This window comes from Bombina bombina, chromosome 4, assembly GCF_027579735.1.
Source record: "Bombina bombina isolate aBomBom1 chromosome 4, aBomBom1.pri, whole genome shotgun sequence".
Lineage (NCBI taxonomy): Eukaryota > Metazoa > Chordata > Amphibia > Anura > Bombinatoridae > Bombina > Bombina bombina.
This window is the reverse complement of record NC_069502.1, coordinates 1,021,400,210-1,021,426,810: the sequence shown is the minus strand read 5'-3', so window position 1 is coordinate 1,021,426,810 and position 26,601 is coordinate 1,021,400,210. Positions and strand designations below refer to the sequence as shown.

General features: G+C 36.6%; 1 protein-coding gene across 2 annotated transcripts in view; it reads right to left on the bottom strand.

The window, feature by feature from the left end:
- KIF16B (kinesin family member 16B) overlaps positions 1 to 26,601 on the bottom strand; it is a 999,411-nt gene that overhangs the window by 228,433 nt on the left and 744,377 nt on the right. For both annotated transcript variants that reach the window (XM_053712121.1, XM_053712122.1), the window contains one exon: positions 10,149 to 10,271. In XM_053712121.1, coding sequence (XP_053568096.1) covers positions 10,149 to 10,271 — 123 coding nt within the window. The remainder of the gene's footprint in view (positions 1 to 10,148; positions 10,272 to 26,601) is intronic.

Genomic DNA, 26,601 nt, shown 5'->3' with positions numbered 1-26,601 from the left:
CTCTTCTTTTCCTCTTCTTTCTTTTTTTTCTTCTCCTTTTTATTCCCCTTCCTCTCCTTCTTCTTTTTTCTTTTTATTTAATCATTGTGAAAAAAAGGTTCCCTCAAATATAACTGGACAAGATGCTAAAGGTTGGCCTATTTAGAGGCCTATGCGGTTTATATGTAATTTTTTTGTTGTCCTTGTTGATACACAGCAGAAGCTGCATGTCCATAACCTGTAATAGCAACCGGATGGAATTTAATATCATGCTATGTATACATTGTACTGTGTATCTCATGCCATGTTTTATGAACCTCTTCAATAAAAAACTTCATATATAAAAAAAAACAAAGAAGTATTCCATTGTGCCACCAAAAAGATCACTTCTGTTGAGAATTTTACGTCCTTTCAGATTGTTTCTTTTTTGCGCTTGTTTCTAATATATATATATATATATAGTATATATATATAGTATTTTCAAAAATAGGGACTGCACTCGCTGGATTTAAGCATAAAAACATATTTATTTTATTGTGGTAACGTTTCGGGAGTCCACAGACTCCTTCCTCAGGACCGTACAAACATGCAAGTGAAGCATAGTGCCTTATATATACAATAAGCCCCACCCATCTAACAATACCTGTGTGAATTGCGCCAAAAACATGGTTGTCATGGTGATGACCCCCCCTCAACCAAACAATATTGCCATACTACTAAGCTATTAAAATAGGTAAAATATATAGAGCAGAAATACAAACATATCATTATAGCAATGTATATATCCATGTAGACCAACATTTGCAGTATCGGTTACACTGTGTTAACAATAATTCAGCACGTGATTCATGTTATAAAGTCACATTAAGCATGGAACAATTGAGTCACAATAATCTATCCCTAATTTATAGCTAGTTGGTTACTTATATGAGTCTGTATGTGTCCATAATTGAGGTTATTACACAGTCATCATATCACATATTGTTTAAATAAGCGTTACCCAGAATTGGAGAATCCTAGTAAATCTCTGCCACTGCTTTTGTACACGCATCATGTTTGTCAGGTCATAACAGATCTAGATTATTGCTGATACTCATAGCAGACACCTCCGTATAGGAACATACCTTATGTAAAAATGCCAGTATCCCCAGTCTGACTAGTGATCTGCCAAAAAGATGTGTTGCTGTCAAGTGCCAAATTATGTGTCTCAGAGACGCTGTGCAGTGAACTCCGGCGTCTGTGGTGTAATTCCTCAAACCGCATGGCTAATTAGCATATGCGGCTGACGTCACCCGGCTTGCGCTACTGCTTGTAGTCATGGTAACCGCAGTGCGTTTATACAGCTTCAAGCCCTGTCAGTATTATCAGAGTGATTTGAACACATTAGTGAGTGTTAGGTGGCTATGTAACAATACAGCAGTAGCTCACCCAATGTTACCAGAACGGTTACAATAGATGTAAAAGGGCAAGGTATTAAGGCTTCCACCGGTGGCGAATAATTTACATAGTGCACAACTTATAGTGCATAGTTAAAGTGTATTGTCACCCATATAGCTATTGTGGGGTAGTTGCTAAGGCTCTAGTAATAAATCCCTTGTTAGGTTACCGCAGCTGTGGTGGCAAATGGGTCATATGAGAAAGAAACAAAAATGTACATAAAGATAAAACTAAATGTAAATACAGATACAACTAAGGCTTCCACTAGAAGCAACATAACCTGGTCCAACACATTATGGTATCCCACATACCTCATCAAATAAGGTAGCATATTGTCTTGTTACTCCAATTTTAAGCATATATCTGATACAGACTAACACAATGAGTATATATCTCATGTTATTAGCATAACATTCGTTTAACAGTATTACCTCCTTGTGTCTGGATACCATTGTGTCCATATAGCTGAACCTCAAATAATATCATTGGTTCACTATTCATAATTGGCAATCAAGGAAGGGCATGTAATCTAGTTTAGTTCTGGTCCATACATAAGTCATTATAAGGTGTTAACTCCTTTTATAAGGTGGTGGTATTATAGTGGTCATAGACTTCCATTCATGATGGTGACAGGTGACTCCATGGAGAGATGAGAGTTATATTCATACTAGGTTCGTGGAGATGTCATGGTACCCTAACATTATCCAAGTGCCCTTCATTCCCATGTTTCAACCACCTCTGATAAGGCAACAGTAGAGACTCATGAGTGGCACGGATACCTAATCTAGTGTGTATCACATTGTGTAACATGAAACACACTGGTTAGTGTTCCAACCCTCATGTATAGTCAAGATCGAGGTGGTCCATCTTAGTGTGTATCCCAGAGCTACAAGTGACTATCCCTGGTTGGATATCAAGCTCTATCAAGTGTCCCACTATAGCGGGTGATTCACCACGGGTGAATCCTCACAAGTATGGGATCAGTGGTATATAACCACACCACACTGTTATCAGAGGAAGCAATGCCAATCGTTAGACATATTTAGGCCCTTAGGATGTAGGGTACCAAGTCTGTGTATCCACCTCGTTTCACACTGAAGTAAGGCTTTGTCCCTGTCACCTCCTCGTTTAAGTGGTGGAACGTGGTCAATCAAGACGAATCTTAGGTCCGTTACCTTATGTTTGGCCATAAGGAAATGGCGTGCCACGGGTTGGTCCGATACCCCTTTGTCCAGGGCACTCCTTATGGCTGATCTGTGGTTCGCCATCCTGAGTCTTGCATTGTCCGTCGTTTTTCCTATATAAAATAGGCCACAACAAAAGCTGAGCAGATAAATAACATGAGAGGTTGTACAGGTAATGAAATGTTTTATTGTATATTTCTGGGTTGTGTGTGGATGTCTGAAGACTTTACACGGGATCATCCCACTGCATGTTGTGCATCCCAGACACCTGTAGCAACCCTTTTTCTTAGTCTTTAGCCATTGTTGTTTATTATAGCACTGCTGGGGTCTGTGGACATGAGCAGGTCTCTTAGGCTCCTTCCCCGTCTGTAACCCATGATGGGAGGATCCATATGCTTAAATGGTAGAGTATGGTCTGTAGTTAAGAGCTCCCATCTCTTCCTGATATTATCAGCCATCTTGTCCTTTCCTTTGTTGAAGGTCATGGTGAAAACCATCCTGTCTCTCTTTGGCTGCTCCCGTTGGTCTACCGGATTCATTCCATGAGTGACCACCTCAGCAATAACATTTTGTATGAGTTCCATACTGTAGCCCCTTTGTAAGAACTTTTCAGCCATCATGTTTAATTGTGTTTCACGATTGCTGGCTTCAGTATTGTTTCTTAACACTCTAATCATTTGTGACTTTATAATTGCTTTTCTGGTGTGGGGAGGGTGGTTACTGGATGCTTCGAGTATTGAATTCCGGTCAGTTGGTTTAGTGTAGAGAGTTGTACATAATGTGCCTTGTTTTTTGTAAATCCTAAGGTCTAGAAAGTCAATATAATTCCCATCGTATTTAAGTTCAAATTTGATTGGGGTCTCAAGCGCATTTATGTGCGTGACCCAATCCACCAGAGTGTCTTTTGTGCCATGCCATATGAAAAAGACATTGTCAATGTATCTTTTGTAGTGTTTCACTGTGTCGATATTATAGATGTCAATGGTTTCACGTTCAAACTGTTCCATATACAAGTTGGCATATGACGGGGCCATGTTCGATCCCATGGCTGTCCCCGTCAATTGCTGGTAAAATGTGTTTTCAAAACGGAAATAATTCAAGGTTAAGCATTTTTCCAATAGGTCCAGGATCAGAGAGATAGGTGGTCCCACGTATGGGAATCGTGTCAACACCACTGCTACTGCCTTAAGTCCCTCCCTATGGGGAATGACCGTGTACAAGCTTCTTACATCCAGTGTGACTAATAAGTCATTGTCATCAACTTTATCCACCGTGTTGAGGATGGAAATGAGGTCACCTGAGTCCCTAATATATGAGTCCATAGATCTTACAAGGGGTTGTAAAAGGGCATCAACAAACTGTGCTATAGGTTGTAGTAAGGACCCTCTGGCTGACACAATTGGTCTTCCTGGGGGATTCTGTTGATCTTTATGTATCTTCGGTAAAGTGTACAATATTGGATGAATCGGATGAGTGGTCCTCAAGAAGTTGTATTCATCAATGTTGATCCAGTTCATCTGGTGTGCTTCTAATAGTATATAATATATATATATATATATATTAGGGCTGGGCGATATGGGCAAAAAAATAATAATTTCGATTTAATCACGATTTTATTTAGAAATGACTACAACACCATTTTGCATTATAAAGTTTATTTAACACAACAGAATCTTAATGTACATGTTTCTCAATGTCCAATACACTCTTGGAGCATAAAAATACAAACCACAAAATAGTTAAAATAAAATTTGCTGCCTGTGATGTGATTAAATAGTAGCCACTAGCCAGTTATTAGGTCTTATGACACACAACATTGTCATGTTTTCTTGGACAGTCATTCTAACTGTGGACAGTGGTATGATTAACAAATGAAGCAGTGTAAGCCACATACAGATTATATATATATATATATATATATATATATATATATATATATATATATATATATATATTCTTTTTAAAACATTTTAATTTGACTGAAAATGAGCCCTGCTCCTGTCCAGGAATCCATTACAGGCATATAGCAGTAGGGGTGGGGGGCTGCTCCTTTCAGAAATGCTGTGCCTTGCTGATATAAAATACATTGTAGATACAGTTAAGTTAACCCAGCAGCTAATAGCAGAGGGGACTGCAGTTTTAGCCTTTTTGGGAGCCATGGGGTTAACTGCATCTGCTATGTATTTAAGCCGTTTCTCAGAGAGCAGGAGATTGTGTGGGAGGTTCCATAATGTTTACATACCCTAAGTTTCAGACTGCAGACGACCCTAGGGGGAAATATAAGTAAGTGGCTTTCTCTTCTCTTCATTCCTGCATGGGCTCTGCTTTTAGATTTCTAGATTGATCGGCTGCTTCTCAGAACAGAAAGTGAAAGTAAAAGAGCCATTTTACAAATGTGTGCTAAATGCAACCACTAGATGGAGCTGGTTTGCAAGAAATCACAAATAAATTTATGCATTACAGCCACTTCTAAAGGAATTTTTTATGTAGGAAAAAATTGCGACTCCTCGCGGTTTTAAAATCGCAGCGGTTAATCGCGGTTTTAAGTCGCATATGCGATTAATCGTGCATACATATACAAACAAAACCACTGGTTAAACACTAAATACATGCTAGATAGAATGATGCATTCAAAGAAAAGATTAGTCCATGACTAACATGTAGATGTATTTTTTAAAGTTTCATTAGTTGTTTAAAAAGTGACAAAATAAGTGTAAAGTTTTAGTGTCTATAAAACACTGGGAGCTGCCATGTAACTTGTGTTACCTTCTCTGCTGTGGCCAATTAGGTCAGTTATAAATAGGTCACTAGAGTGTGCAGCCAATGGCTGTGTAGAATATAACAGTGTTCTGCACTTCCATTTCTAACAGGAATTGAAAAGCTCACAATTTCAGAATGGAATTACAGGCAAAGAGGACAAAATAAATAATGAAAGTATATTGCAGAGTTGTTTTATTATATACAATTTATCATTTTATATTACCATCTCAACGTGTTTAATGTCCATTTAAGTATATTTAATAATTAGAAGTTTGATTGTAGTGCACCAATTTATTACATATTCTTAAATACAATTCCAGAAAAAAACAAAACCAGTGCAACAGCTTTGTTTTCGAAGATCATTGTTTGAGTGTTTTGCATTCCATCAAAATGGTATTTGATAAATTTAAGGTTATTTAAACTTCTTTAATTCTTTCTTCTTTTTTCTACGAATGATGTATTTAACTCCATTCATTTTTTAAGAATAATTAGTATGATAATGGTATTCAATGCTCATAGATTAGATTGTTATACAATTGTCTCTTATAACAATGGATACTTAGGTGCTAAATGACTCACAAAACTGCAGTAAATGGGGGGGAGGCAAACAGTGAAGGTAGGACATTAATATTCAAGCACTATGGCCCACAGAACGTTTCTGCCAAAGGCAGCCTCAGAAAAAGCATACACATCAAAGTGCTAAAATTTAGAAAAAGTATGTAAAGAAGACCAAGTAGCTGCTTTACAAATCTGATCAATAGAAGCCTCATTACGAAAGGCCCAATAAGTAGCAACTGCTGTAGTGGAATGAGCAGCAATGCGTTTAGGGGGAGTTTTTCCAACAACCAAATACGCCTTGGTAATTAAAGATTTAAGCTGCTAAAGTAGCAGCTGTACCTTTCTAACATTTGCAAGGCACAGAAAATTTAACTAAAAGAGAAGTAAGTCTGAATTATTTTGTACCTTCCACATAATAGTTTAGAGCTCTTACAACATCCAAGATGTGGAGAAGATGCTCCTTAGAATTCTTAGGATCTGGACAAAAAGAAGGAACCATAATTTTCTAATTGATATTATATGTAGATACTAACTTAGGAAGACAAGATTAGCTAGTGCGAAGGAGAACCTTATCCTGATGAAAAATCAGAAAAGACAAAGCTGTGAGCTCTGCTCAGAGCCCCTTCTAAGCCAAAGAAATAGCTAGAAAAAAACATTCCTGGCTAAAAGCTGAAGGTCTAAACCATGCATTAGCTCAACAGGAGGAGTTTGAAGAACTCACAAAACTAGTTTAAGTTTCCAAGCAAGAGAAACTGGATAAATAACTGGTTTAAGTCTTAGAGCCTGAACAAAAGCTAGACATTTTAGTAATTATTTTATGAAACAAAACAGAGCCGAAATCTGACCCTTCAGTGAACTGGCTGATAAACCTTTATCTAGGCCTTCCTTCAGAAACTCAAGGACTCTAGGAATTCTAAAATAATTCCAAAGGTAACCTTTGTAAGATTACCACCAAAAAAAGGTTTTCCAGACTTTATTATAAATATGTCTGGTAACAGGTTGAAGCCATGCCAGAGCAATCAGAATTGCTGAGGCTTGTTCCTGTTTGATTCTGGTTATCACTTTGGGTAGCATAACAAATCGTAAATGTAAATCAGGTTGAACAACCAAAGGACCACTATGGCATATACTATACTTTACTATAAAGAGGTTTATATAAAACCACTGGTTTAATTCTGTAGTTGGAACTAGAGTTACCACTCTCAATATTTCCAGATCTCTCACATAAGTCAAGAAAGCTTTAAAGGGTCAAAAGGCACTCAAGACAAAAATCATTTGCCAGAGGAGGCCTTGAACGAAAGCTTATTCAATACCCCTGGGAAATTATTTGCAATACCCAGGGATCTGAACATATCTCTCCCAAGCCTCCAGAAAGAGACTCAATCTGCCCCCCACCAGACACTAGTCTGGTATGGGGTCTGCAACTTCATGTGGTTTTGGGAGATGGGGTAGACTTCTTGGACTGTTTGTTTTTGGACCAAGAAATTTTGGAGTAGCCAAAAGAAGGAATATTTCTGAGCCTTAATTGAAAGGTACAAAAACGCCCTGCAGATCTAATCTTACCCGTAGATTTTTTTTATCCTGGGGCAGAAAAGCTCCCTTACCCTCCAGTGACTGTGGCAATAATAGCATTCAGCCCATGCCTAAACAGAGATTTACCCTGGAAGGGGAGAGAAAGTAGTCTGCGCTTAGAAACCATATCAGCAAACCAAGACTTATGCCACAAAGCTTGCCTAGCTAAAACAGCTAACGCAGCATTTTAGCATGAATGCAATTTATTTCAACTACTGTATCACAAATAAAGTAATTGAATGTTCTTAGAAGATTAATACAATCCTGAATTTCAACCCGTGTGGTTTCCCCAGAAACAAGATCTGAAAGATTATCAAACCATTCAGCAGTGACAAAGGCGACACAGGCTACACTGACTGCAGCTCTAAACATAAAACATGCAAGCTGCATCTACCTTAGGAACAGTTTTCCAAATCTCTGTATTAACAGAAGGAAGACAAAACATAGATTTAAATTTAGTAGATGGAACAAAAGGAATATATGGCTTCCTAAATTCCTTAGACATCATTTCATAAACCAAATCAGGTATGGGAAAAGTGGAAGGCTGCTTAGGGGGTTAGTAAAATAAAAAAAATGAAGATGATTCTGAATCATGAATATTTAATTTTGACTTTACAATCCCTTTAATGCCATGGCTCCCCTGCAAATATATGTACACAGAATCAACCTATACTAAGTTTTAAGAAGTTCACTATATATAAGATTGTTTGGAGTGAAATAGATCTGTACACAGACCTAAGCGTGAGTAAGGAACGGCAAGCTTTACAAATAAAATGTAATCTTATTGCTTTAGTTTAAAAAAAAAAAAAAACTATTTAAATTCTTATTATTAAAGGTAATGGTTACTTTTTTTAGTGAAATAAAACTATTTATATTGTAATTATTATTATTAAAGGGACAGTCAAGTCCAAAAAAACCTTTCATCATTCAGATAGAGCATGTAATTTTAAACAACTTTCCAATTTACTTTTATCACCAATTTTGCTTTGTTCTCTTGGTATTCTTAGTTGAAAGCTAAACCTAGGAGGTTCATATGCTAATTTCTTGACCTTGAAGGCCGCCTCTAATCTTAATGCATTTTGATAGTTTTTCACTACTAGAGGGCATTAGTTCATGTGTTTCATATAGATGACATTGAGCTCATGCATGTGAATATACAATGGAGACAGCTCAGATTGGCTAAACTGCAAGTCTGTCAAAAGAACTGAAATAAGGTCTGCTGAGGCTTAGATACAAGGTAATTACAGAAATAAAATGTGTATAATTATAACTGTGTTGGTTATGCAAAACTGGGGAATTGGTAATTAAGGGATTATCTATCTTTTAAAACAACAACAATTCTGGTGTTGACTGTCCCTTTAAGGTAATCATTATTTTTCTCCTTCCAATAAAGTACAGCTGAAAAGTTGATTAAAAATGAATGATTAACCTATTAAAGTGGAGATAGTTCACCTTCCAATAATTTAATTGATCATTTCAATGATGTATCTATGCATATCTAATGATATGTAACCAAATTAGTAATGGTCTGATATAACAGAAATAAAATCTGAAAAGTTATTATTCTAAAAATGAAAACAATCATTTAAATTGATTTAAATTGGTCTTACTGAAGAGTGAGTTAAATCATGTTTTCAATCAATTTGATTTTAATCAAATCCACCCTGCCATTAACTGCTCGAAAATATATAAATATATGTACCCAGACTATGTGAAGCATGTGAATATGTTAATAATAATAGCCGGTGAGCAAGCAAGGTGCAGGCTTTTACCTCTCAGCACCTCTGTCGACTGGGCTTACCTCAGCTGCAGCAACATGTTTCCCGTAGATGAGCCCATCCAAGGCAGTTCTAGCACGATGCCAAGGATCTAAATCAGAAGCAGCATCTCAACCCAGGAGATTGGTGGACAAGTCCACATATCACCTGGGGAGGGCTGTGGATCCACAAGGAGCAGCTCACTGTAGACCAAGGGATTGGTGAACAATTCTACATTTCAACTGGGAGGCCTGCAACATTTCTTCACTAAGAAAACACCTTTTACTACCTGGCTAACTTCTTATCTGCCACTCTCTGAACGGCAGTAAAATAACTGAGGATGATCATGGGAAAATAAAGGGATTTAATATTCTGGTTTGTTGGGGTGTCTTTTGCCTCCTCCTAGGGGTCAGGAGGGGAATATTCCCACACATGATGACTCATGGACTCTCAACATCTGATAAATGAAAATTCCTTTACATAGACTATTTTTATTGTAAAACATCTCATTGGACTAACCATCCGCATTGGAGCTACATAATTAGCATTCCCAAGCTGGTATGAGTATGTTAATTCCTTATAGGGCAATTATAGTGAACAAAATTAGTTAGGACATGTAATTTTAGCGCTACCGATCCTGCAAGTCTATGTTTTTGCGGAGGTTAATGTTATGATAAGAAAAGCGTAAGTAGAATGTTACAATATGTTATGTTTATAGCGTTGCAGAATCTGTTGGCGCTCTACAAATAAATGATAATAATAATACAATAAAGCCACATATCATTGATGTGACAAGGACTAATTAAACTTTTGCGCATGGATGCACGTGTGCTAAAAAGAAGACAACTATGTTTAAAATCACGTAATAGAACAGTCACAGTTAGAAACAGAAAACAAATACCTTGATTTCAAATTCGTAATGTTCATCTTTTCCTTGTCCACAAAGAACATAGCGAGGAATACTTATTCTGACTGGATCATTTACATCATCTGGATTTACTCCTAGTGAGCGGGATATCAAACGCTGAAAAACAAAAATAATGTTGTTTAATATCAGCAGTAAACCACCCATAAGAGCATGAAACTAACTGCATGTTAGCACTATTACAGCTTATACACAATTAAGCATAACATTCCAAGAATCGTTAATACAATTTAATTAGAGACGCACTTCAAATGGATTGGAATGCCTTGAATATGAAATAATTGCACAGTAAACTCAATATGATTATAATGGGGTATGCAACAGTCATATCTATTACACTGCAAAATAAATAAGTGCATTCACATATACTTATGTTCATATAATTATACATATATACATATATAAATATATACATACATACATACACACAACAACAACATTCAAATCTAGACAGGCCAGAAGGCTTGTTTTTCCCACAGAAAACCTCTGGAATACATTGTTTCTAATGCAGCAAAGGAGTATGGGTAAGATATGCAAATTAAGTTCACAATGACACACCTTTTTACTTCAAGTCTGCTTTTCAGCAGATTCCCTTATTGCCAAAGCATCGCTGTTCACACAGCTTATAAACTTAGCTAGGGTTAGTGCAGTGATTCATAACCATCCCAGGACAGACTGTTTCGTAGTTTCTATAGTAGGGCAGCAAAATGTTAGGAAAACGCAGCAAGACCCAGCTTACAAGTTCCTAACTGCTTTAAAGCCACCACTAACCTACTGAAGGGATTAACGTTGACTAAGGCTAGACTCAAAAATCTTGCTTGCAGCGAAAGAAATCCAATTTTCTTCAGACACCAAAACTTCACCTCCTCCGTTAACAGAGGCAAAGAGAATGACTGGGGGTTGTGGGTATGGGAGAGATACTTAACAGCTCTGCTGTGGTGCTCTATTCCCACTAGTAATTGATGATGTCATGGACTCATCATATCTTAGGAAAGAAAAAGTAATTAATTGCAAATCCAGGGTCATTGCCAGTAATCTGGAAAGAAGTTACAATTTATATAATACACATAATAACACTGTATGCAAATCTGCAGTAATTTCACAATTTATCACAGGTGTAGCTTAGCTTGGTCTTTAAATATTTATCTCACACATTGCTCTGAAATCCATTTGCACAAGGCTCATTATTAGTAGCTTATTACAATAGAATTGCTTGCAATTAACTGTATTTTGTTACAGATGTGTGTTTTGAGTCAGTCTGTGCTCTGGGTATGTGTATCTCTGTTGGCATCTGTGTACGACTCCCTGCTGTCTCTTGATCTGCCTGGGATCATGACTCTGGCCTGGTGAATGATACTACTTACTCTGGCCTGCATTACTCTTCTTGTCGGAAACCCAGGATATGATCCTGTCTGAAAAAATACCTATTCTATTGTACACTGATGCAAGTTAACCTTTAGAGGACAAAAATGTTTTAGCTAACAATATGTTTGCTTTTTTTTTTAAATGACTTCCTCCTTTATAGTTGTTGGCAGTCTAAATGATGTTTCCATATTCTTTCTTCTGTTAAAAAGGGGTTGGTTCCTAAAAACTCTACAGCTTGGAGTGCAATCATTGTGATGAATCTGTAAATCCCTAAGAAATATAGGATGTCTTGTACATAAAGTAATTAAGCTCTTCAGAATACAGAATCTCAGAACAGACAATGAGGTTAATAGGGAAGCACATGAAAATGATATACAGTGTCATTTTGTAGCAAATACAAATTGAACTAAAAAAATGTTCACCAGTTTAACTTGCATTTGCTTCTTGTTTTGCATGCATTCATTTTCTATAAACTGGAGAATTAAATCAATGAAACCACAGGTGTAAAATTCTTAAAGAATATGATGAGGGTTTTGAACAAACTTCAGACACACCCATGGGATGTCCCTTTGCAGCCCACACAACAAACCTGCTCTGTACACTTTCTGAAACTGCCAGGGTCATTTCACACAAAAGTATAATGCAATTTGTAAAAGATACATAGAAATATAAAAAGTATGACCATAATTTGTACACCGAAACATTCAGAATTTGTATATATAACTATCCTAAATATACAAAATCTAAATTGCACTAAAACACAAAATAGTGAAGTCTAAAGTAAATTAAAATAAAAAGCAAAATGTAACTTCATAAAGCTCATGTAGTGTTATATTGTAATGTGCTTATCTCTCGTTCACACCCAGATATGAAAATAATTTCTCAAAGAGATGTAACCTAATTTGCTTTTCTAAAATCTTGTGAGGGATCACACAGTGCTTACCAATCATTTTAGATAATTTACTCTGCGGGGAGAAATTTAAAGAATCAGTATCAGTGTGTTTAACAGATTATAAATTACCTGGCTGAATTTGGGGTTTTATTCTAGCCACGTATTTGTGCTATGTGTCTATAATTAAGAGATCTGACAATGAAAGACCTCATGACCTTAAAATGTATAACTTAGATGAGAGAAGAAATATAACATGAAAAAAACTTCAAATATATTTAAGGATTTAATAAAATAGAGGCTGAAAGTGTTTTTTTAAAACAGCAAAACCATATCATGTGGTCTTGATCTCAAGTTCTAGAGTAATGGGTTCATGAGTAATGTGCAGAAGAAATTCTTTATTGAAAGGGTGGTTGATCCATGGAATAGAAAATAATTCTAGTACATGTGGGTAAGGAGAATCCACTAAATAAAAACACAAAAAGATACAGCCTGATGGACGTCATTGTAATGACTTTGTGTTGCTGCATTTTATTTTATTTTTAATTAAAGTGTGCACTTTATCACTTGCTATATGCCATCCCAATAATATATATATATATATATATATATATATATATATATATATATTTTAGAGTATCCACTCTTCTGGAAGCCCTCCCCCTCCCAAAAAATAAAAGAAACGCGCAGCTGGCCAGCTTGCCATGAACTCAGTTTATCTAAGGGACTGTGAGAAACCAGCATGCCCTACTAGCAATATGATTATACACTCTACTTAAGTCTATTCCTACCTTGGTGACCATAATTTGTACACCGAAACATTCAGAATTTGTATATATAACTATCCTAAATATACAAAATCTAAATTGCACTAAAACACAAAATAGTGAAGTCTAAAGTAAATTAAAATAAAAAGCAAAATGTAACTTCATAAAGCTCATGTAGTGTTATATTGTAATGTGCTTATCTCTCGTTCACACCCAGATATGAAAATAATTTCTCAAAGAGATGTAACCTAATTTGCTTTTCTAAAATCTTGTGAGGGATCACACAGTGTTTACCAATCATTTTAGATAATTTACTCTGCGGGGAGAAATTTAAAGAATCAGAATCAGTGTGTTTAACAGATTAAAAATTACCTGGCTGAATTTGGGGTTTTATTCTAGCCATGTATTTTTGCTATGTGTCTATATTTGTATCTATGTGTCTATATTTGTATGTATTTTTATTCTTTCATGAGAATATGATACCATGAGGTGACCCTGTGTTCAGCATCTATAAAGCTATCCTAAGAACTAATTAAGCTTATACTTTTTGGTGCATACCTGTGGTCAAACTCTATATGATCTCGCTATTGCTGTATGAATTAGTGCTGGTCTGTATTTTGAACACACTAGAAGAAGCAAGTTTACTAAAATAGGCCTAATTATTTTGTATTTGACGGATGCAGCTAAGCACTGCAACACCATTATACTTATGAATGCTAATACTAGGGTGAATGAGTTCATGACGCTAACTCTGATGTCACAGATTTCTTCATCAGTCAAGAAGCACTGCAGACACTTAAGAGTTTATCTCTCATTTCTGAAGCTTTTGCAGGTACATACAAAATTACTCCTGTAATCAATAGACATGTTATTAGCTAAACACGTAACTTCCTTTAAGAATCTGTTTGTTATGAAAGCAGAAGCAGTACACAGAAAAAATTATAGTGTCAACTTGTTCCTTATTTACCATTAATTGCAACCACCTTTTTAGTAGGCAAAAAAAACATTTGTTTGGAATAAATTTGAGAAATAGTTTCTTCTTCACTTAAAAAGCTAATCAATAAAATAGTTTTACATTGTGTTATGTGATGTTTCAAAGAATACATTGTCTTTCATCTTCTGTTCTCTCATATCATGCACCATAGGAATGTGGTTTAAAACCTAATCTGCAGATAATAGTTCTAAACAAATATTTAACATCTAATTCACTTTGGTTAAAAGCTTGAATCCACAAGAAAAATAAATAAATAATGCCCTTAGTGAATTTCAATTTCTTGTCTGAAGAAAGAATAAAAAAAATGACAAATCATTAATTTCTTTCATTTTTGAAAGATCAGGCTTCAAAACCTTGTGTTTTGCAAAGTCAATTTGGGATTGAAACCCCCTTTTGTCATGAATTATAATCATAACTCAGGAAGAAGTTTCAAGAATAACACAGATAAACATGGGTTTCTAGAAGTGTTGTGCTTTTAAGAAGATGGATATCTTGTTTTTAAGTGACAAATGGATATTATTATTCTTATAATAATTATCATCATCAGGTATTTGTAGAGCGCCAACAGATTCCACAGCGCTATAAACATAAGCGGTATACAAGATAAGATTTATATGTATATTGTCCTGGCGAGAGTTGCACTGTTGTAGTCTGCTCTTATGAGGGTGATCTACAAACAGCTTGGCTCATAGGCTTACATGCTAAGGGGTTCAAGGGGATAGTAATGGAGTTAGGAAAGGTTAGTGTAGGTTGTATGCATCCCTGAATAGTAGTCTTTAGGAAGAGCTTGGAGCTTTTAAAACTAGGGGAGAGACTTGTGTAGCGAGGCAGAGAGTTCCATAAGATGGGAGCCAGTCTGGAGAATTCTTGTAAACGGGAATGTGAGGAGGTAACAAGAGAGGAGGAGAGTAGGAAATCGTGAGGAGAGTAGGGGATCGTGAGAAGAGCAAAGGGGTCGGGAGGGAGAGTATCTGGAGAGAAGGTCTGAGATGTAGGGGGGAGCAGTGCAGAGTGAGAATTTTGTGTTTAAGCCTGGAGGCAAGAGGATATGATGACATTCCAACCTCTATCCCATTAGTTTCACAATAGGGTAGTAGGATGACTATAAAAAGGTTTCCAAGACTAAGAAGACTTGCCTGTATATTGGGTTAAGGCCATCTAAATTCTTGATTTGTATATGTACACATGAGAGCAATGTATAAGCTACATAGATAATAGTTTAAAAAGAGAGACAGTTTCTCTAATTTCTTAGTGTTCTTATGTGTATGTATGTCTTTTTACTCAGTTTTTCAGATATCTGCTATTTCTCAATGACATGCGCGTGTTAAGCTTCTTGGCAGAACTCAATACTTAGAAACCTAATATGCCTATTTATGTCATTTTATTGTGTTTATTTATTTTAAGGAACATAAAAATGCAATTTGATCTAAATTGCAGATTCAGATTCCATAAGAAGCATTTTTCAGTATGCTTAGTTTTTTAAAAAAAAAATGCTTGTTGACAAGTTATTATACCTGGGGAATTCCAAAAGAACTTGAACTTACATGATAAATGTAAAATTGTCTTACAAAAAAAAAAAATCATATGTTTTGACTCATTAAATGCTGCAGCATCAGTATGAAGAAAAATTATATGTGACACATAAATAAGCTACAATCATAGCCTCTCAGCTCTACTAGTAAAATAGTACTTTTCATTACAGATACACAACTTTGCATAATAATCGAAAAGCCTATTCACACTATAAAGCCTTAAATATTTATTTGCTCTTTTTATAAATGGCCCCTTTATATACTTAGCTGCTGTATGTTAATATCAATGTCAGTTGAGAGTCATTATATATATTATTATTATATCATTATATTATTATTATCAGGTATTTGTAGAGTGCCAACAGGTTCCGCAACGCTAATATATATATATATATATATATATATATATATGCACACACACACACACACACACAGTCCTATGCAAAAGTTTAGGCACACCTGACAATTTCTATGATTTTCATTTATAAATAATTGGGTGTTTGGATCAAGTGTTTTGATCTATCACAGTAATATTTCAGTAGTGAAATTAGGTTTATTGAACTAACAGAAAATGTGCAATATGCATTAAAACGAAATTAGACAGGTGCATAAATTTGGGCACCTAACATAAATATTGCATCAATATTTAGTAGAGCCTCCTTTAGCAGAAATAACAACCTCTAGACGCTTCCTATAGTCTGTAATGAGTGTCTGGATTCTGGATGAAGGAATTTTGGACCATTCCTCCTTGCAAAACATCTCCAGTTCAGTTAGGTTTGATGGTTGCCGAGCATGGACAGCCTGCTTCAAATCACCCCACAGATTTTCAATGATATTCAGGTCTGGGGACTGGGATAGCCATTCCAGAACATTGTACTTGTTCCTCTGCATAAATGCCAGAGTAGATTTTGAGCATTGTTTTGGGTCGTTGTCTTGTTGAAATATCCATCCCGGCATAACTTCAACTTTGTGACCGATTCCTCAACATTATTCTCAAGTATCTGCTGATATTGAGTGGAATCCATGTGACAATCAACTTTAACAAGATTCACAGTACCGGCACTGGCCACACAGCCCCACAGCATGATGGAACATCGACCAAATTTTACTGTGGGTAGCAAGTATTTTTCTTGGAATGCTGTGTTCTTTTGCCGCCATGCATAACAACACTTGTTTTGACCAAATAACTCAATCTTTGTTTCATCAATCCACAGCACCTTCTTCCAAAATGCAGCTGGCTTGCATGTGCATTTGCATACCTCAAGTAACTCTGTTTGTTTGTGGCGTGTGTGCAGAAAAGGCTTCTTTCGCATCACTCTCCCATACAGCTTCTCCTTGTGCAAAGTGTGCTGAATTGTTGAATGATGCATAGTGACACCATCTGCAGCAAGATGATGTTGTTGATCTTTGGAGGTGGGCTGTTTTTGACTGTTCTCACCATCCTTTCCGATATTTTACTTGGCCTGCCACTTCTGGCCTTAACAAGAACTGTATAGGTCATTGAGGAAGTTACGTTATCACAGACGAAACATGTCTGACCTGATTACTTCCACCTGATTGGACACATTATTGCTGTTTTTATGAACCATACTATGGAATAAAAAATACTTTTTTGCTTTTACACATTTGGAGTTTGGTGTGTCCATACCTTTGAGTGCTGGGATTGTTTCATTGCTTAACAAGAATTGTGCCTGTGGTCTTCCATCTCCTCACTACGTTCCTCACAGTGGGCACTGACAGCTTAAATCTCTGCAATAGCTTTTTGTAGCCTTCCCCTAAACCATAATGTTGAACAATCTTTGTTTTCAGGTCATTTGAGAGTTGTTTTGAGGCCCCCATGTTGCCACTTCTTATGATTGGATGCACCTGTCTATGAAGTTCAAGGCTTAATGGGCTCACCAAACCAATTGTGTGTTCCAATTAATCAGTGATAGGTAGTTACAGTTACAGATATTCAAATTAACAAAATGACAAGGGTGCCCAAAGTTATGCACCTGTCTACTTTCGTCTTGATGCATATTGCACATTTTCTGTTAATCCAATAAACCTCATTTCACTACTGAAATATTACTGTGTCCTTCAGTTATTTGATAGATCAAAATTAAATTGCTGATCCAAACACCTAATTATTTATAAATGAAAATCATGGAAATTGTCAGGGGTGCCTAAACTTTTGCATGCGACTATATATATATATATATATATATATATATATATATATATATATATATATATATACACACATACATACATATTTACACACACACAAACTGTAGGTAGAGCTACCTAGTAGCATGTTGAGCCTCATTTAGCTTTAAAAAAAGCCTGGATTAAACAATCTGCTGAAAACGTGGAGGTATTGTGTACCATTCAGACATGAGTGTGTCATGCAACTCCAGGAGATTTGAGGTGTAGGCCTTCAGTGAATTGCCCTTTCCAGCTCATCCCAAAGTTGTTCAAAAGGATTTAGATCCAGGGACTGAGCGGGCCACTTCAGTAAAGAAAAGTCATTGTCATGTTCCAGGAACCATCCCATAGTGATGCAGGATTTGTGCACTGGCGCATTATCCTGCTGGAAGTAAACATTTTCTTGAGGATAAACTGTCAACATGAACAGAAAATGTGAATCTAGGGGTATCAATGGACACAACGTGTGCCAGGAAAACATTACCCACACTATAACACTGTCCCACCACCTTCCACAGTTTTCATCACACATGACGGGTCCGTAGGTTCATGCTGTTTTCGCCAAATTCATAACCTGCCATCAACATCATGCACTAGGAACTTCGACTCATCAGACCATGCAACCTTTTTCCAGTCTTCAATGGTCCAGTGATGGTTGCGGCGGTGCTGCAGAAGCAAGTGATTGTAAAATCTCACATACAAGTAGTGGGTAAGTTGGGAACCCTGTCTGCCCGTAACTTAATAAATGGGGCCTCAGATATAAATAACATTAAGCACAAAGAGAGGGTTTGGTGCATAGCTTTAAAAGAGTAAAGAAACACAAAGCTAATCATAAATGCCTGCTAACTACTTATAAAGAAGCAGTGGACGTAAGGCCTTGGCTTCTTATCTTCTACCTCTCCTCAAAGGTGGCACTGTTAAATCATCCCAAACGTGTTTATTCTGAGTGACTGACAAGTCAAGCAACAGCAGGGGGGCAGCGCTGAACTATCAAATGCAATAACAAATGGGGCAGCAGACAAGCATTCACTGCCCAATTACCTGAAGATGCAGGCAGCTTCCCAAGCTAGGAACCATACCCCTATAATATCATACACGGGAGCCACATCTTAGGCCTTTATAGATATGTGAAGAATAACTATTTTCTTATATTGACCCTTTTATAAAATAAAAAAAACATAATTTATGTAAGAACTTACCTGATAAATTAATTTCTTTCATATTGGCAAGAGTCCATGAGCTAGTGACATATGGGATATACAATACTACCAGGAGGGGCAAAGTTTCCCAAACCTCAAAATGCCTATAAATACACCCCTCACCACACCCACAATTCAGTTTAACGAATAGCCAAGCAGTGGGGTGATAAAGAAAGGAGTAGAAAAAGCATCAACAAAGGAAATATGGAAATAATTGTGCTTTATACAAAAATCATAACTCCCATAAAAATGGTGGGCCTCATGGACTCTTGCCATTATGAAAGAAATTAATTTATCAGGTAAGTTCTTACATACATTATGTTTTCTTTCATGTAATTGGCAAGAGTCCATGAGCTAGTGACATATGGGATATCAATACCCAAGATGTGGAGTCTTCCACTCAAGAGTCACTAGAGAGGGAGGGAATAAAAATAAAAACAGCCATATTCCACTGAAAAAAATAATCCACAACCCAAAAAAATAAGTTTATTTTCATTTTTGAAAGAAAAAAACTTAAATCAAAAGCAGAAGAATCAAACTGAAACAGCTGCCTGAAGAACTTTTCCACCAAAAACTGCTTCCGAAGAAGCAAATACATCAAAATGGTAGAATTTAGTAAATGTATGCAAAGAGGACCAAGTCGCCGCTTTGCAAATCTGATCAACTGAAGCTTCATTCTTAAAAGCTCACAAAGTGGAGACTGATCTAGTAGAATGAGCTGTAATTCTCTGAGGCGGGGCCTGACCCGAATCAAAAGTTTCAACCAAGAAGCCAAAGAAATAGCAGAACCCTTCTGACCTTTCCCAGGACCAGAAAATAAAACAAATAGACTGGAAGTATTCCTGAAATCTTTAGTTGCTTCCACATAATATTTCAAAGCTCTTTCCACATCCAAAGAATGTAAGGATCTCTCCAAAGAATTCTTAGGATTAGGACATAAGGAAGGGACAACAATTTCTCTACTAATGTTGCTAGAATTCACAACCTTAGGTAAACATTGACAACCTTAGGTAAAAATTGAAAAGAAGTCAGCAAAACTGCCTTATCCTGATGAAAAAAGAAGAAAAGGAGACTCACAAGAAAGAGCAGATAGCTCAGAAACTCTTCTAGCCAAAAGGAACAACACTTTCCAAGAAAGTAGTTTAATTTCCAAAGAATGCATAGGCTCAAATGGAGGAGCCTGTAAAGCCTTCAGAACCAAATTAAGACTCCAAGGAGGAGAAATTGATTTAATGACAGGCTTAATACGAACTAAAGCCTGTACAAAACAGTGAATATCAGAAAGTATAGCAATCTTTCTGTGAAATAAAACAAAGAGCGGAGATTTGTCCTTTCAAGGAACTTGCAGACAAACCCTTATCCAAGCCATCCTGAAGGAACTGTAAAATTCTAGGAATTCTGAAAGAATGCCAGGAGAATTTATGAGAAGAACACCATGAAATGCAAGTCTTCCAAACTCTATAATAAATCTTCCTAGAGACGGATTTACGAGCTTGTAACATAGTATTAATCACTGAGTCAGAGAAATCTCTATGACTAAGCACTAAGCATTCAATCTCCATACTTTCAAATTTAATGATTTGAGATCCTGATGGAAAAACGGACCTTGAGATAGTAGGTCCGGCCGTAACGGAAGTGGCCAATGCGGGCAACTGGACATCCGAACCAGATCCGCATACCAAAACCTGTGTGGTCATGCTGGAGCCACCAGCAACACAAAAGACTGTTCCATGATGATTTTGGAGATCACTCTTGGAAGGAGAACTAGAGGCGGGAAGATATAAGCAAGATGATAACACCAAGGAAGTGTCAGTGCATCCACTGCTTCCGCCTGAACATCCCTGGACCTGGACAGGTATCTGGGAAGTTTCTCGTTTAGATGAGAGGCCATGAGATCTATCTCTGGAAGACCCCACATCTGAACAATCCGAGAAAACACATCTGGATGGAGAGACCACTCCCCTGGATGTAAAGTCTGGCGGCTGAGATAATCCGCCTCCCATTTGTCTACACCTGGGATATGCACCGCAGAGATTAGACAGGAGCTGGATTCCGCCCAAGCAAGTATCCGAGATACTTCTTTCATAGCTTGGGAACTGTGAGTCCCACCCTGATGATTGACATAAGCCACAGTTGTGATATTGTCTGTCTGAAAACAAATGAACAGTTCTCTCTTTAGCAGAGGCCAGAACTGAATAGCCTTGAGAATTGCACGGAGTTCTATTTATTGGTAATCTCACCACCATGTCAGAGAGTATCGTACATTGGGATTCAAGGATATTAATTGTGATATATTTGTATAATCCCTGCACCATTGATTCAGCATGCAAAGCTGTAGAGGTCTCATGTGAAAACGAGCAAAGGGGATTGCGTCCGATGCTGCAGTCATGAGACCTAAAACTTCCATGCACATAGCCACTGAAGGGAATGACTGAGACTGAAGGTGCCGGCATGCTGCGACCAATTTTAAACGTCTCTTGTCTGTTAGAGACAGGGTCGTGGAAACTGAATCTATATGGAAGCCTAAAAAGGTGACCCTTGTATGAGGAATCAAGAAACTGTTTGGTAAATTGATCCTCCAACCATGTTTCCGAAGAAACAACACTAGTTGATTCGTGTGAGATTCTGCAGTATGTAAAGACTGAGCTAGTACCAAGATAACGTCCAAATAAGGAAACACCGCAATACCCTGTTCTCTAATTACAGATAATAGGGCACCCAGAACCTTTGAAAATATTCTTGGAGCTGTTGCTAGGCCAAATGGAAGAGCAACAAATTGGTAATGCTTGTCTAGAAAACATTATCTCAGAAACTGATAGTGTTCTGGATGAATCGGAATATGAAGGTATGCATCCTGCAAGTCTATTGTGGACATATAATGTCCTTGCTGAACAAAAGGCAGAATAGTCCTTATAGTCACCATCTTGAAAGTTGGTACTCTTACATAACGATTCAAAATTTTCAGATCCAGAACTGGTCTGAATAAATTTTCTTTCTTTGGTACAATGAATAGTTTGAATAAAACTCCAAACCTTGTTCCTGAGGAGGAACTGGCATGATTACCCCTGAAGACACTAGGTCTTAAACACACTTCAGAAAAGCTTGAGCTTTTACTGGATTTACAGGGATACGTGAGAGAAAAAATCTTCTCACAGGAGGTCTTAATTTGAATCCTATTCGATACCCTTGAGAGACAATGCTCTGAATCCAAAGATTTTGGACAGATCTTATCCAAAAATTCTTGAAAAACTTCAATCTGCCCCCTACCAGCTGAGCTGGAATGAGGGCCGCACCTTCATGCGGACTTAGGGGCTGACTTTGGTTTCCTAAATGGCTTGGATTTATTCCAATTTGAGGAAGGCTTCCAATTGGAAGCAGATTCCTTGTGAGGAGGATTGAGTTTTTGTTCCTTATTCTGACGAAAGGAACGAAAACGGTTAGAAGCCTTAGATTTACCCTTAGGTTTTTTATCCTGAGGCAGAATAACTCCTTTTCCTCCAGTGATAGTTGAAATAATAAGAATCCAACTGAGAACCAAATAAATTATTACCTTGGAAAGAAAGAGATAGTAATCTAGATTTAGATGTCATATCAGCATTCCAAGATTTAAGCCACAAAGGTCTTCTAGCTAATACAGCTAAAGACATGGATCTAACATCAATTTTGATAATATCAAAAATGGCATCACAAATAAAAAGATTAGCATGTTGCAGTAAGCGAGTAATGCTAGATATGTCAGGATCCAATTCTCGTTGCACTAAATTCTCCAACCAAAAAGTTGAGGCAGCCGCAACATTAGCCAAAGAAATAGCAGGTCTGAGAAGATGACCTGAATATAAATAGGCCTTCCTTAGATAAGATTCAAGCTTCCTATCTAAAGGATCCTTAAAGGAAGTACTATCTTCCATAGGAATAGTGGTACGTTTAGCAAGAGTAGAAATAGCCCCATCAACTTTGGGGATTTTTTCCCAAAACTCTATAGATTTTGCTGGCAAAGGATACAATTTTTTAAACCTTGAAGAAGGAATAAAAGAAGTACCTGGCTTATTCCATTCCCTAGAAATCATATCAGAAATAGCCTCAGGAATAGGAAAAACCCCTGGGGAAACCACAGGAGGTTTAAAAACAGCATTTAAATGTTTATTAGACTGAACGTCAATAGGACTGGTTACCTTAATATCCAAAGTAATTAACACTTCTTTTAATAAAGAACGCATATACTCTATGTTAAATAAATAAGTAGATTTGCCAGTGTCAATGCCTGAGGAAGGATCTTCTGAATCAGAAAGATCCTCATCAGAAGAGGATAAATTATTATGTTGTTGGTCATTTGAAATTTCATCAGCTAAATGTGAAGTTTTAAAAGACCTTTTACGCTTATTAGAAGGTGGAAATGCAGACAAAGCCTTCAAAATAGAATCAGAAACAAATTCTTTAAAATTTACAGGTATATCATGCACATTAGAAGTTGAAGGAACTGCAACTGGTAATATACTATTACTGATGGAAACACTATCTGCATGTAAAAGTTTATCATGACAACTATTACAAATGACACTTGGTGAAATAATTTCTACACTTTTACAACAAATGCACTTAGCTTTGGTAGAACCAATGTCAGGCAGCAATGTTCCAGCAGAAACGTCTGAGACGGGATAAGATTGGGACATCTTGCTCAATGTAAGAGAAAAAACAACATATAAAGCAAAATGATCTATTTCCTTATATGAATGGGAAAAAATGCAAAACCATAGGCCTCTGATAGAGAAAAGCAAGAGGCAAACATCAATGGGGTATTGAAATAAAGAAAAAAACTTGCCGCCAAGTATGACGCACAACGAAACGTAAACTTTTTTGGCGCCAAAAATAACCGGAAATGAGACACTTGCGTCACTAATGACGCCGCCGTGTAAAAGGTCTCGGTGTCATGTATGACGCCGGACATGGCGAAGTTGCGTCATAAACGTATTTTTTCCGCACCAAAAATGACGCAATAAAGTTTAGCATTTGACGCACCCGCGGGCCTAATACCCGCAATAGCAAGAAGTAGTCAATTGAAAAAGACTAAACCCCAGGTAAGAAAAAATTTCTTAAAATGTTTAAATTCCCCAAATATGAAACTGACAGTCTGCTGAAGGAAATACATGAACCTGACTCAAGGCAAATATAAGTACAATACATATATTTAGAACTTTATATAAATGCATAAAGTGCCAAACCATAGCTGAGGTGTCTTAAGTAATAAAAAACATACTTACCAAAAGACACCCATCCACATATAGCAGATAGCCAAACTAGTACTAAAACAGTTATTAGTAGAGGTAATGGTAAATACAGAGTATATCGTCGATCTGAAAAGGGAGGTAGGAGATGGATCTCTATGACCGATAACAGAGAACCTATGAAATAGAGCCCCATTAGGGAAATCATCGTATTCAAATAAGTGATACTCCCTTCGCGTCCCTCTGACATTCGCTGTACTCTGAGAGGAATCGGGCTTCAACAATGCTGAGAAGCGCATATCAACGTAGAAATCTTAACACAAACTTACTTCACCACCTCGATAGGAGGCAAAGTTTGTAAAACTGAATTGTGGGTGTGGTGAGGGGTGTATTTATAGGCATTTTGAGGTTTGGGAAACTTTGCCCCTCCTGGTAGGATTGTATATCCCATATGTCACTAACTCATGGACTCTTGCCAATTACATGAAAGAAATATTAGCATGTCCTTTTATTACAGATGTGATTGCTGGTTTATTTTTGAAGCATTCATAAAAACAATAAATAGATTATTTATATTACTAGGGGAAATGTATGAATACCTGCAATGAACAGGTCTGAATGGGAAAAGTCATTTGAAATAAAAAAAAAAAGAGCTGCATCTATATTTGAATCAGAAAATGGTACAAAGCTTTCGGTTCAAACACATTTTCATTAAAATTTAAATATGCATTTTTTATTAATTCACAACAAATAATATTATTTAAACATTTTCTTATAGCTTCATATGTAAATGCATTTACCTATTTAGGGCTAGATTTTGAGTGGCGCGCTAACTGCTGAGCACAAGCTAGAAGGGGTTTACTGCTCTTTGCACGTATCAGAAAAGGCGCACATAATAAAACTACGACTAGTTATGCGCTGGAAGAAATGTGAAAAGCAAGAATAGACATTTAAAACAGAGGTCCTCTGCCCTCTGTCAGAAGCAAAATAATAGAAAAAATGATGGTCTACCTTGCGCAACAAAAAGAATATTAAGTTGCTGAATCCACAAAATTAAGTCTGTAAAAAGATTTTGTATAAACAGTAAAGAAATAAATTATTATTATTCATACATAAAACCCTATATTTAATTACACTGTTAAAACCGCTATGAACAAATTGATCTGAACATCGATGTAGTATCAATATAAACAATGCATTAGGTTCACACTTATAAAAACATAATTTATAGAAAATTAAAGTCCAAATAGTAAAGTTCATTGTATCGCTTCAACTATACGTGACAGTGAAGCAGTTAGCATGCAATCAGCAGGAGCTGTAAGAGAAAAGAGACAGCGCTCTTTGAAATGTATGCCAGAAGTGGGAATAAAGGTGTACAAGCTTACTTACACCGGAGACGTTCCTATATCTGTATGAGCGGTCATCAGTTCCATTTGTGGTGTGTTTGGGGGATATCCTCTTGGTTAGTTACTTAAACAGAATTGTGCCTCCTCAGTGTGCTTTACACAGAGAACAGAGATCCTCTGTTTCTTTTGCCTGTTCCTGCTTATGATCCCCCAACGTGTACAACCAGCAAACAACGTATCCTTGTCAGCATCAGAAGATTTGAGCAACACGCTTCCACTGATGTGCAGTCTTTGTCAAGCTCAATAATAGGCTGATACAAAGTAACCTTTATAGGGCATATCTTAAAGGGAAATTACTATATAAAATATTTTAAGATTGAAGTTAATTTAAATTTTGAATATTTTATGTAATTACAATAGATGATATATATTATATATTTGATTATCCCTATAAAGGACAAAGTTGCAGCCTATTTTACAATCAATTCATTACTACATATAGCAATAATTCATAAAATTTATATTGGTATTGGAAACAATATTGCATACATAGTAAAGGAATATATACATATACAGTACTTAAAAAAGAGGATATGATAAAAAAAAGGCTATAGTAAAAAATACATATAAATACATCTCTAACTCTTGGAATCCAACTAACTAAAAAGTTAAATAATTATCTATTTATATAACCTGAATTTAATTCATATTTTTTTTTTTTTGTTTGGGGGGGGGGGGGGAGCTGAAAGTGCTCTATAAATTAAATGTAAAAATAAAATTGTTGTAGAGGAACTATTACATAAAACAATTTAGCTCTAATTCCTGATTCAAACCTTTAGGGGTAAGTGTTTTTAACTCGAAAATCCATCTGCCCTCTAATTTTAACAGTTCCTTATGTGAATCACCCCCTCGCCAATGGATGTTTAAT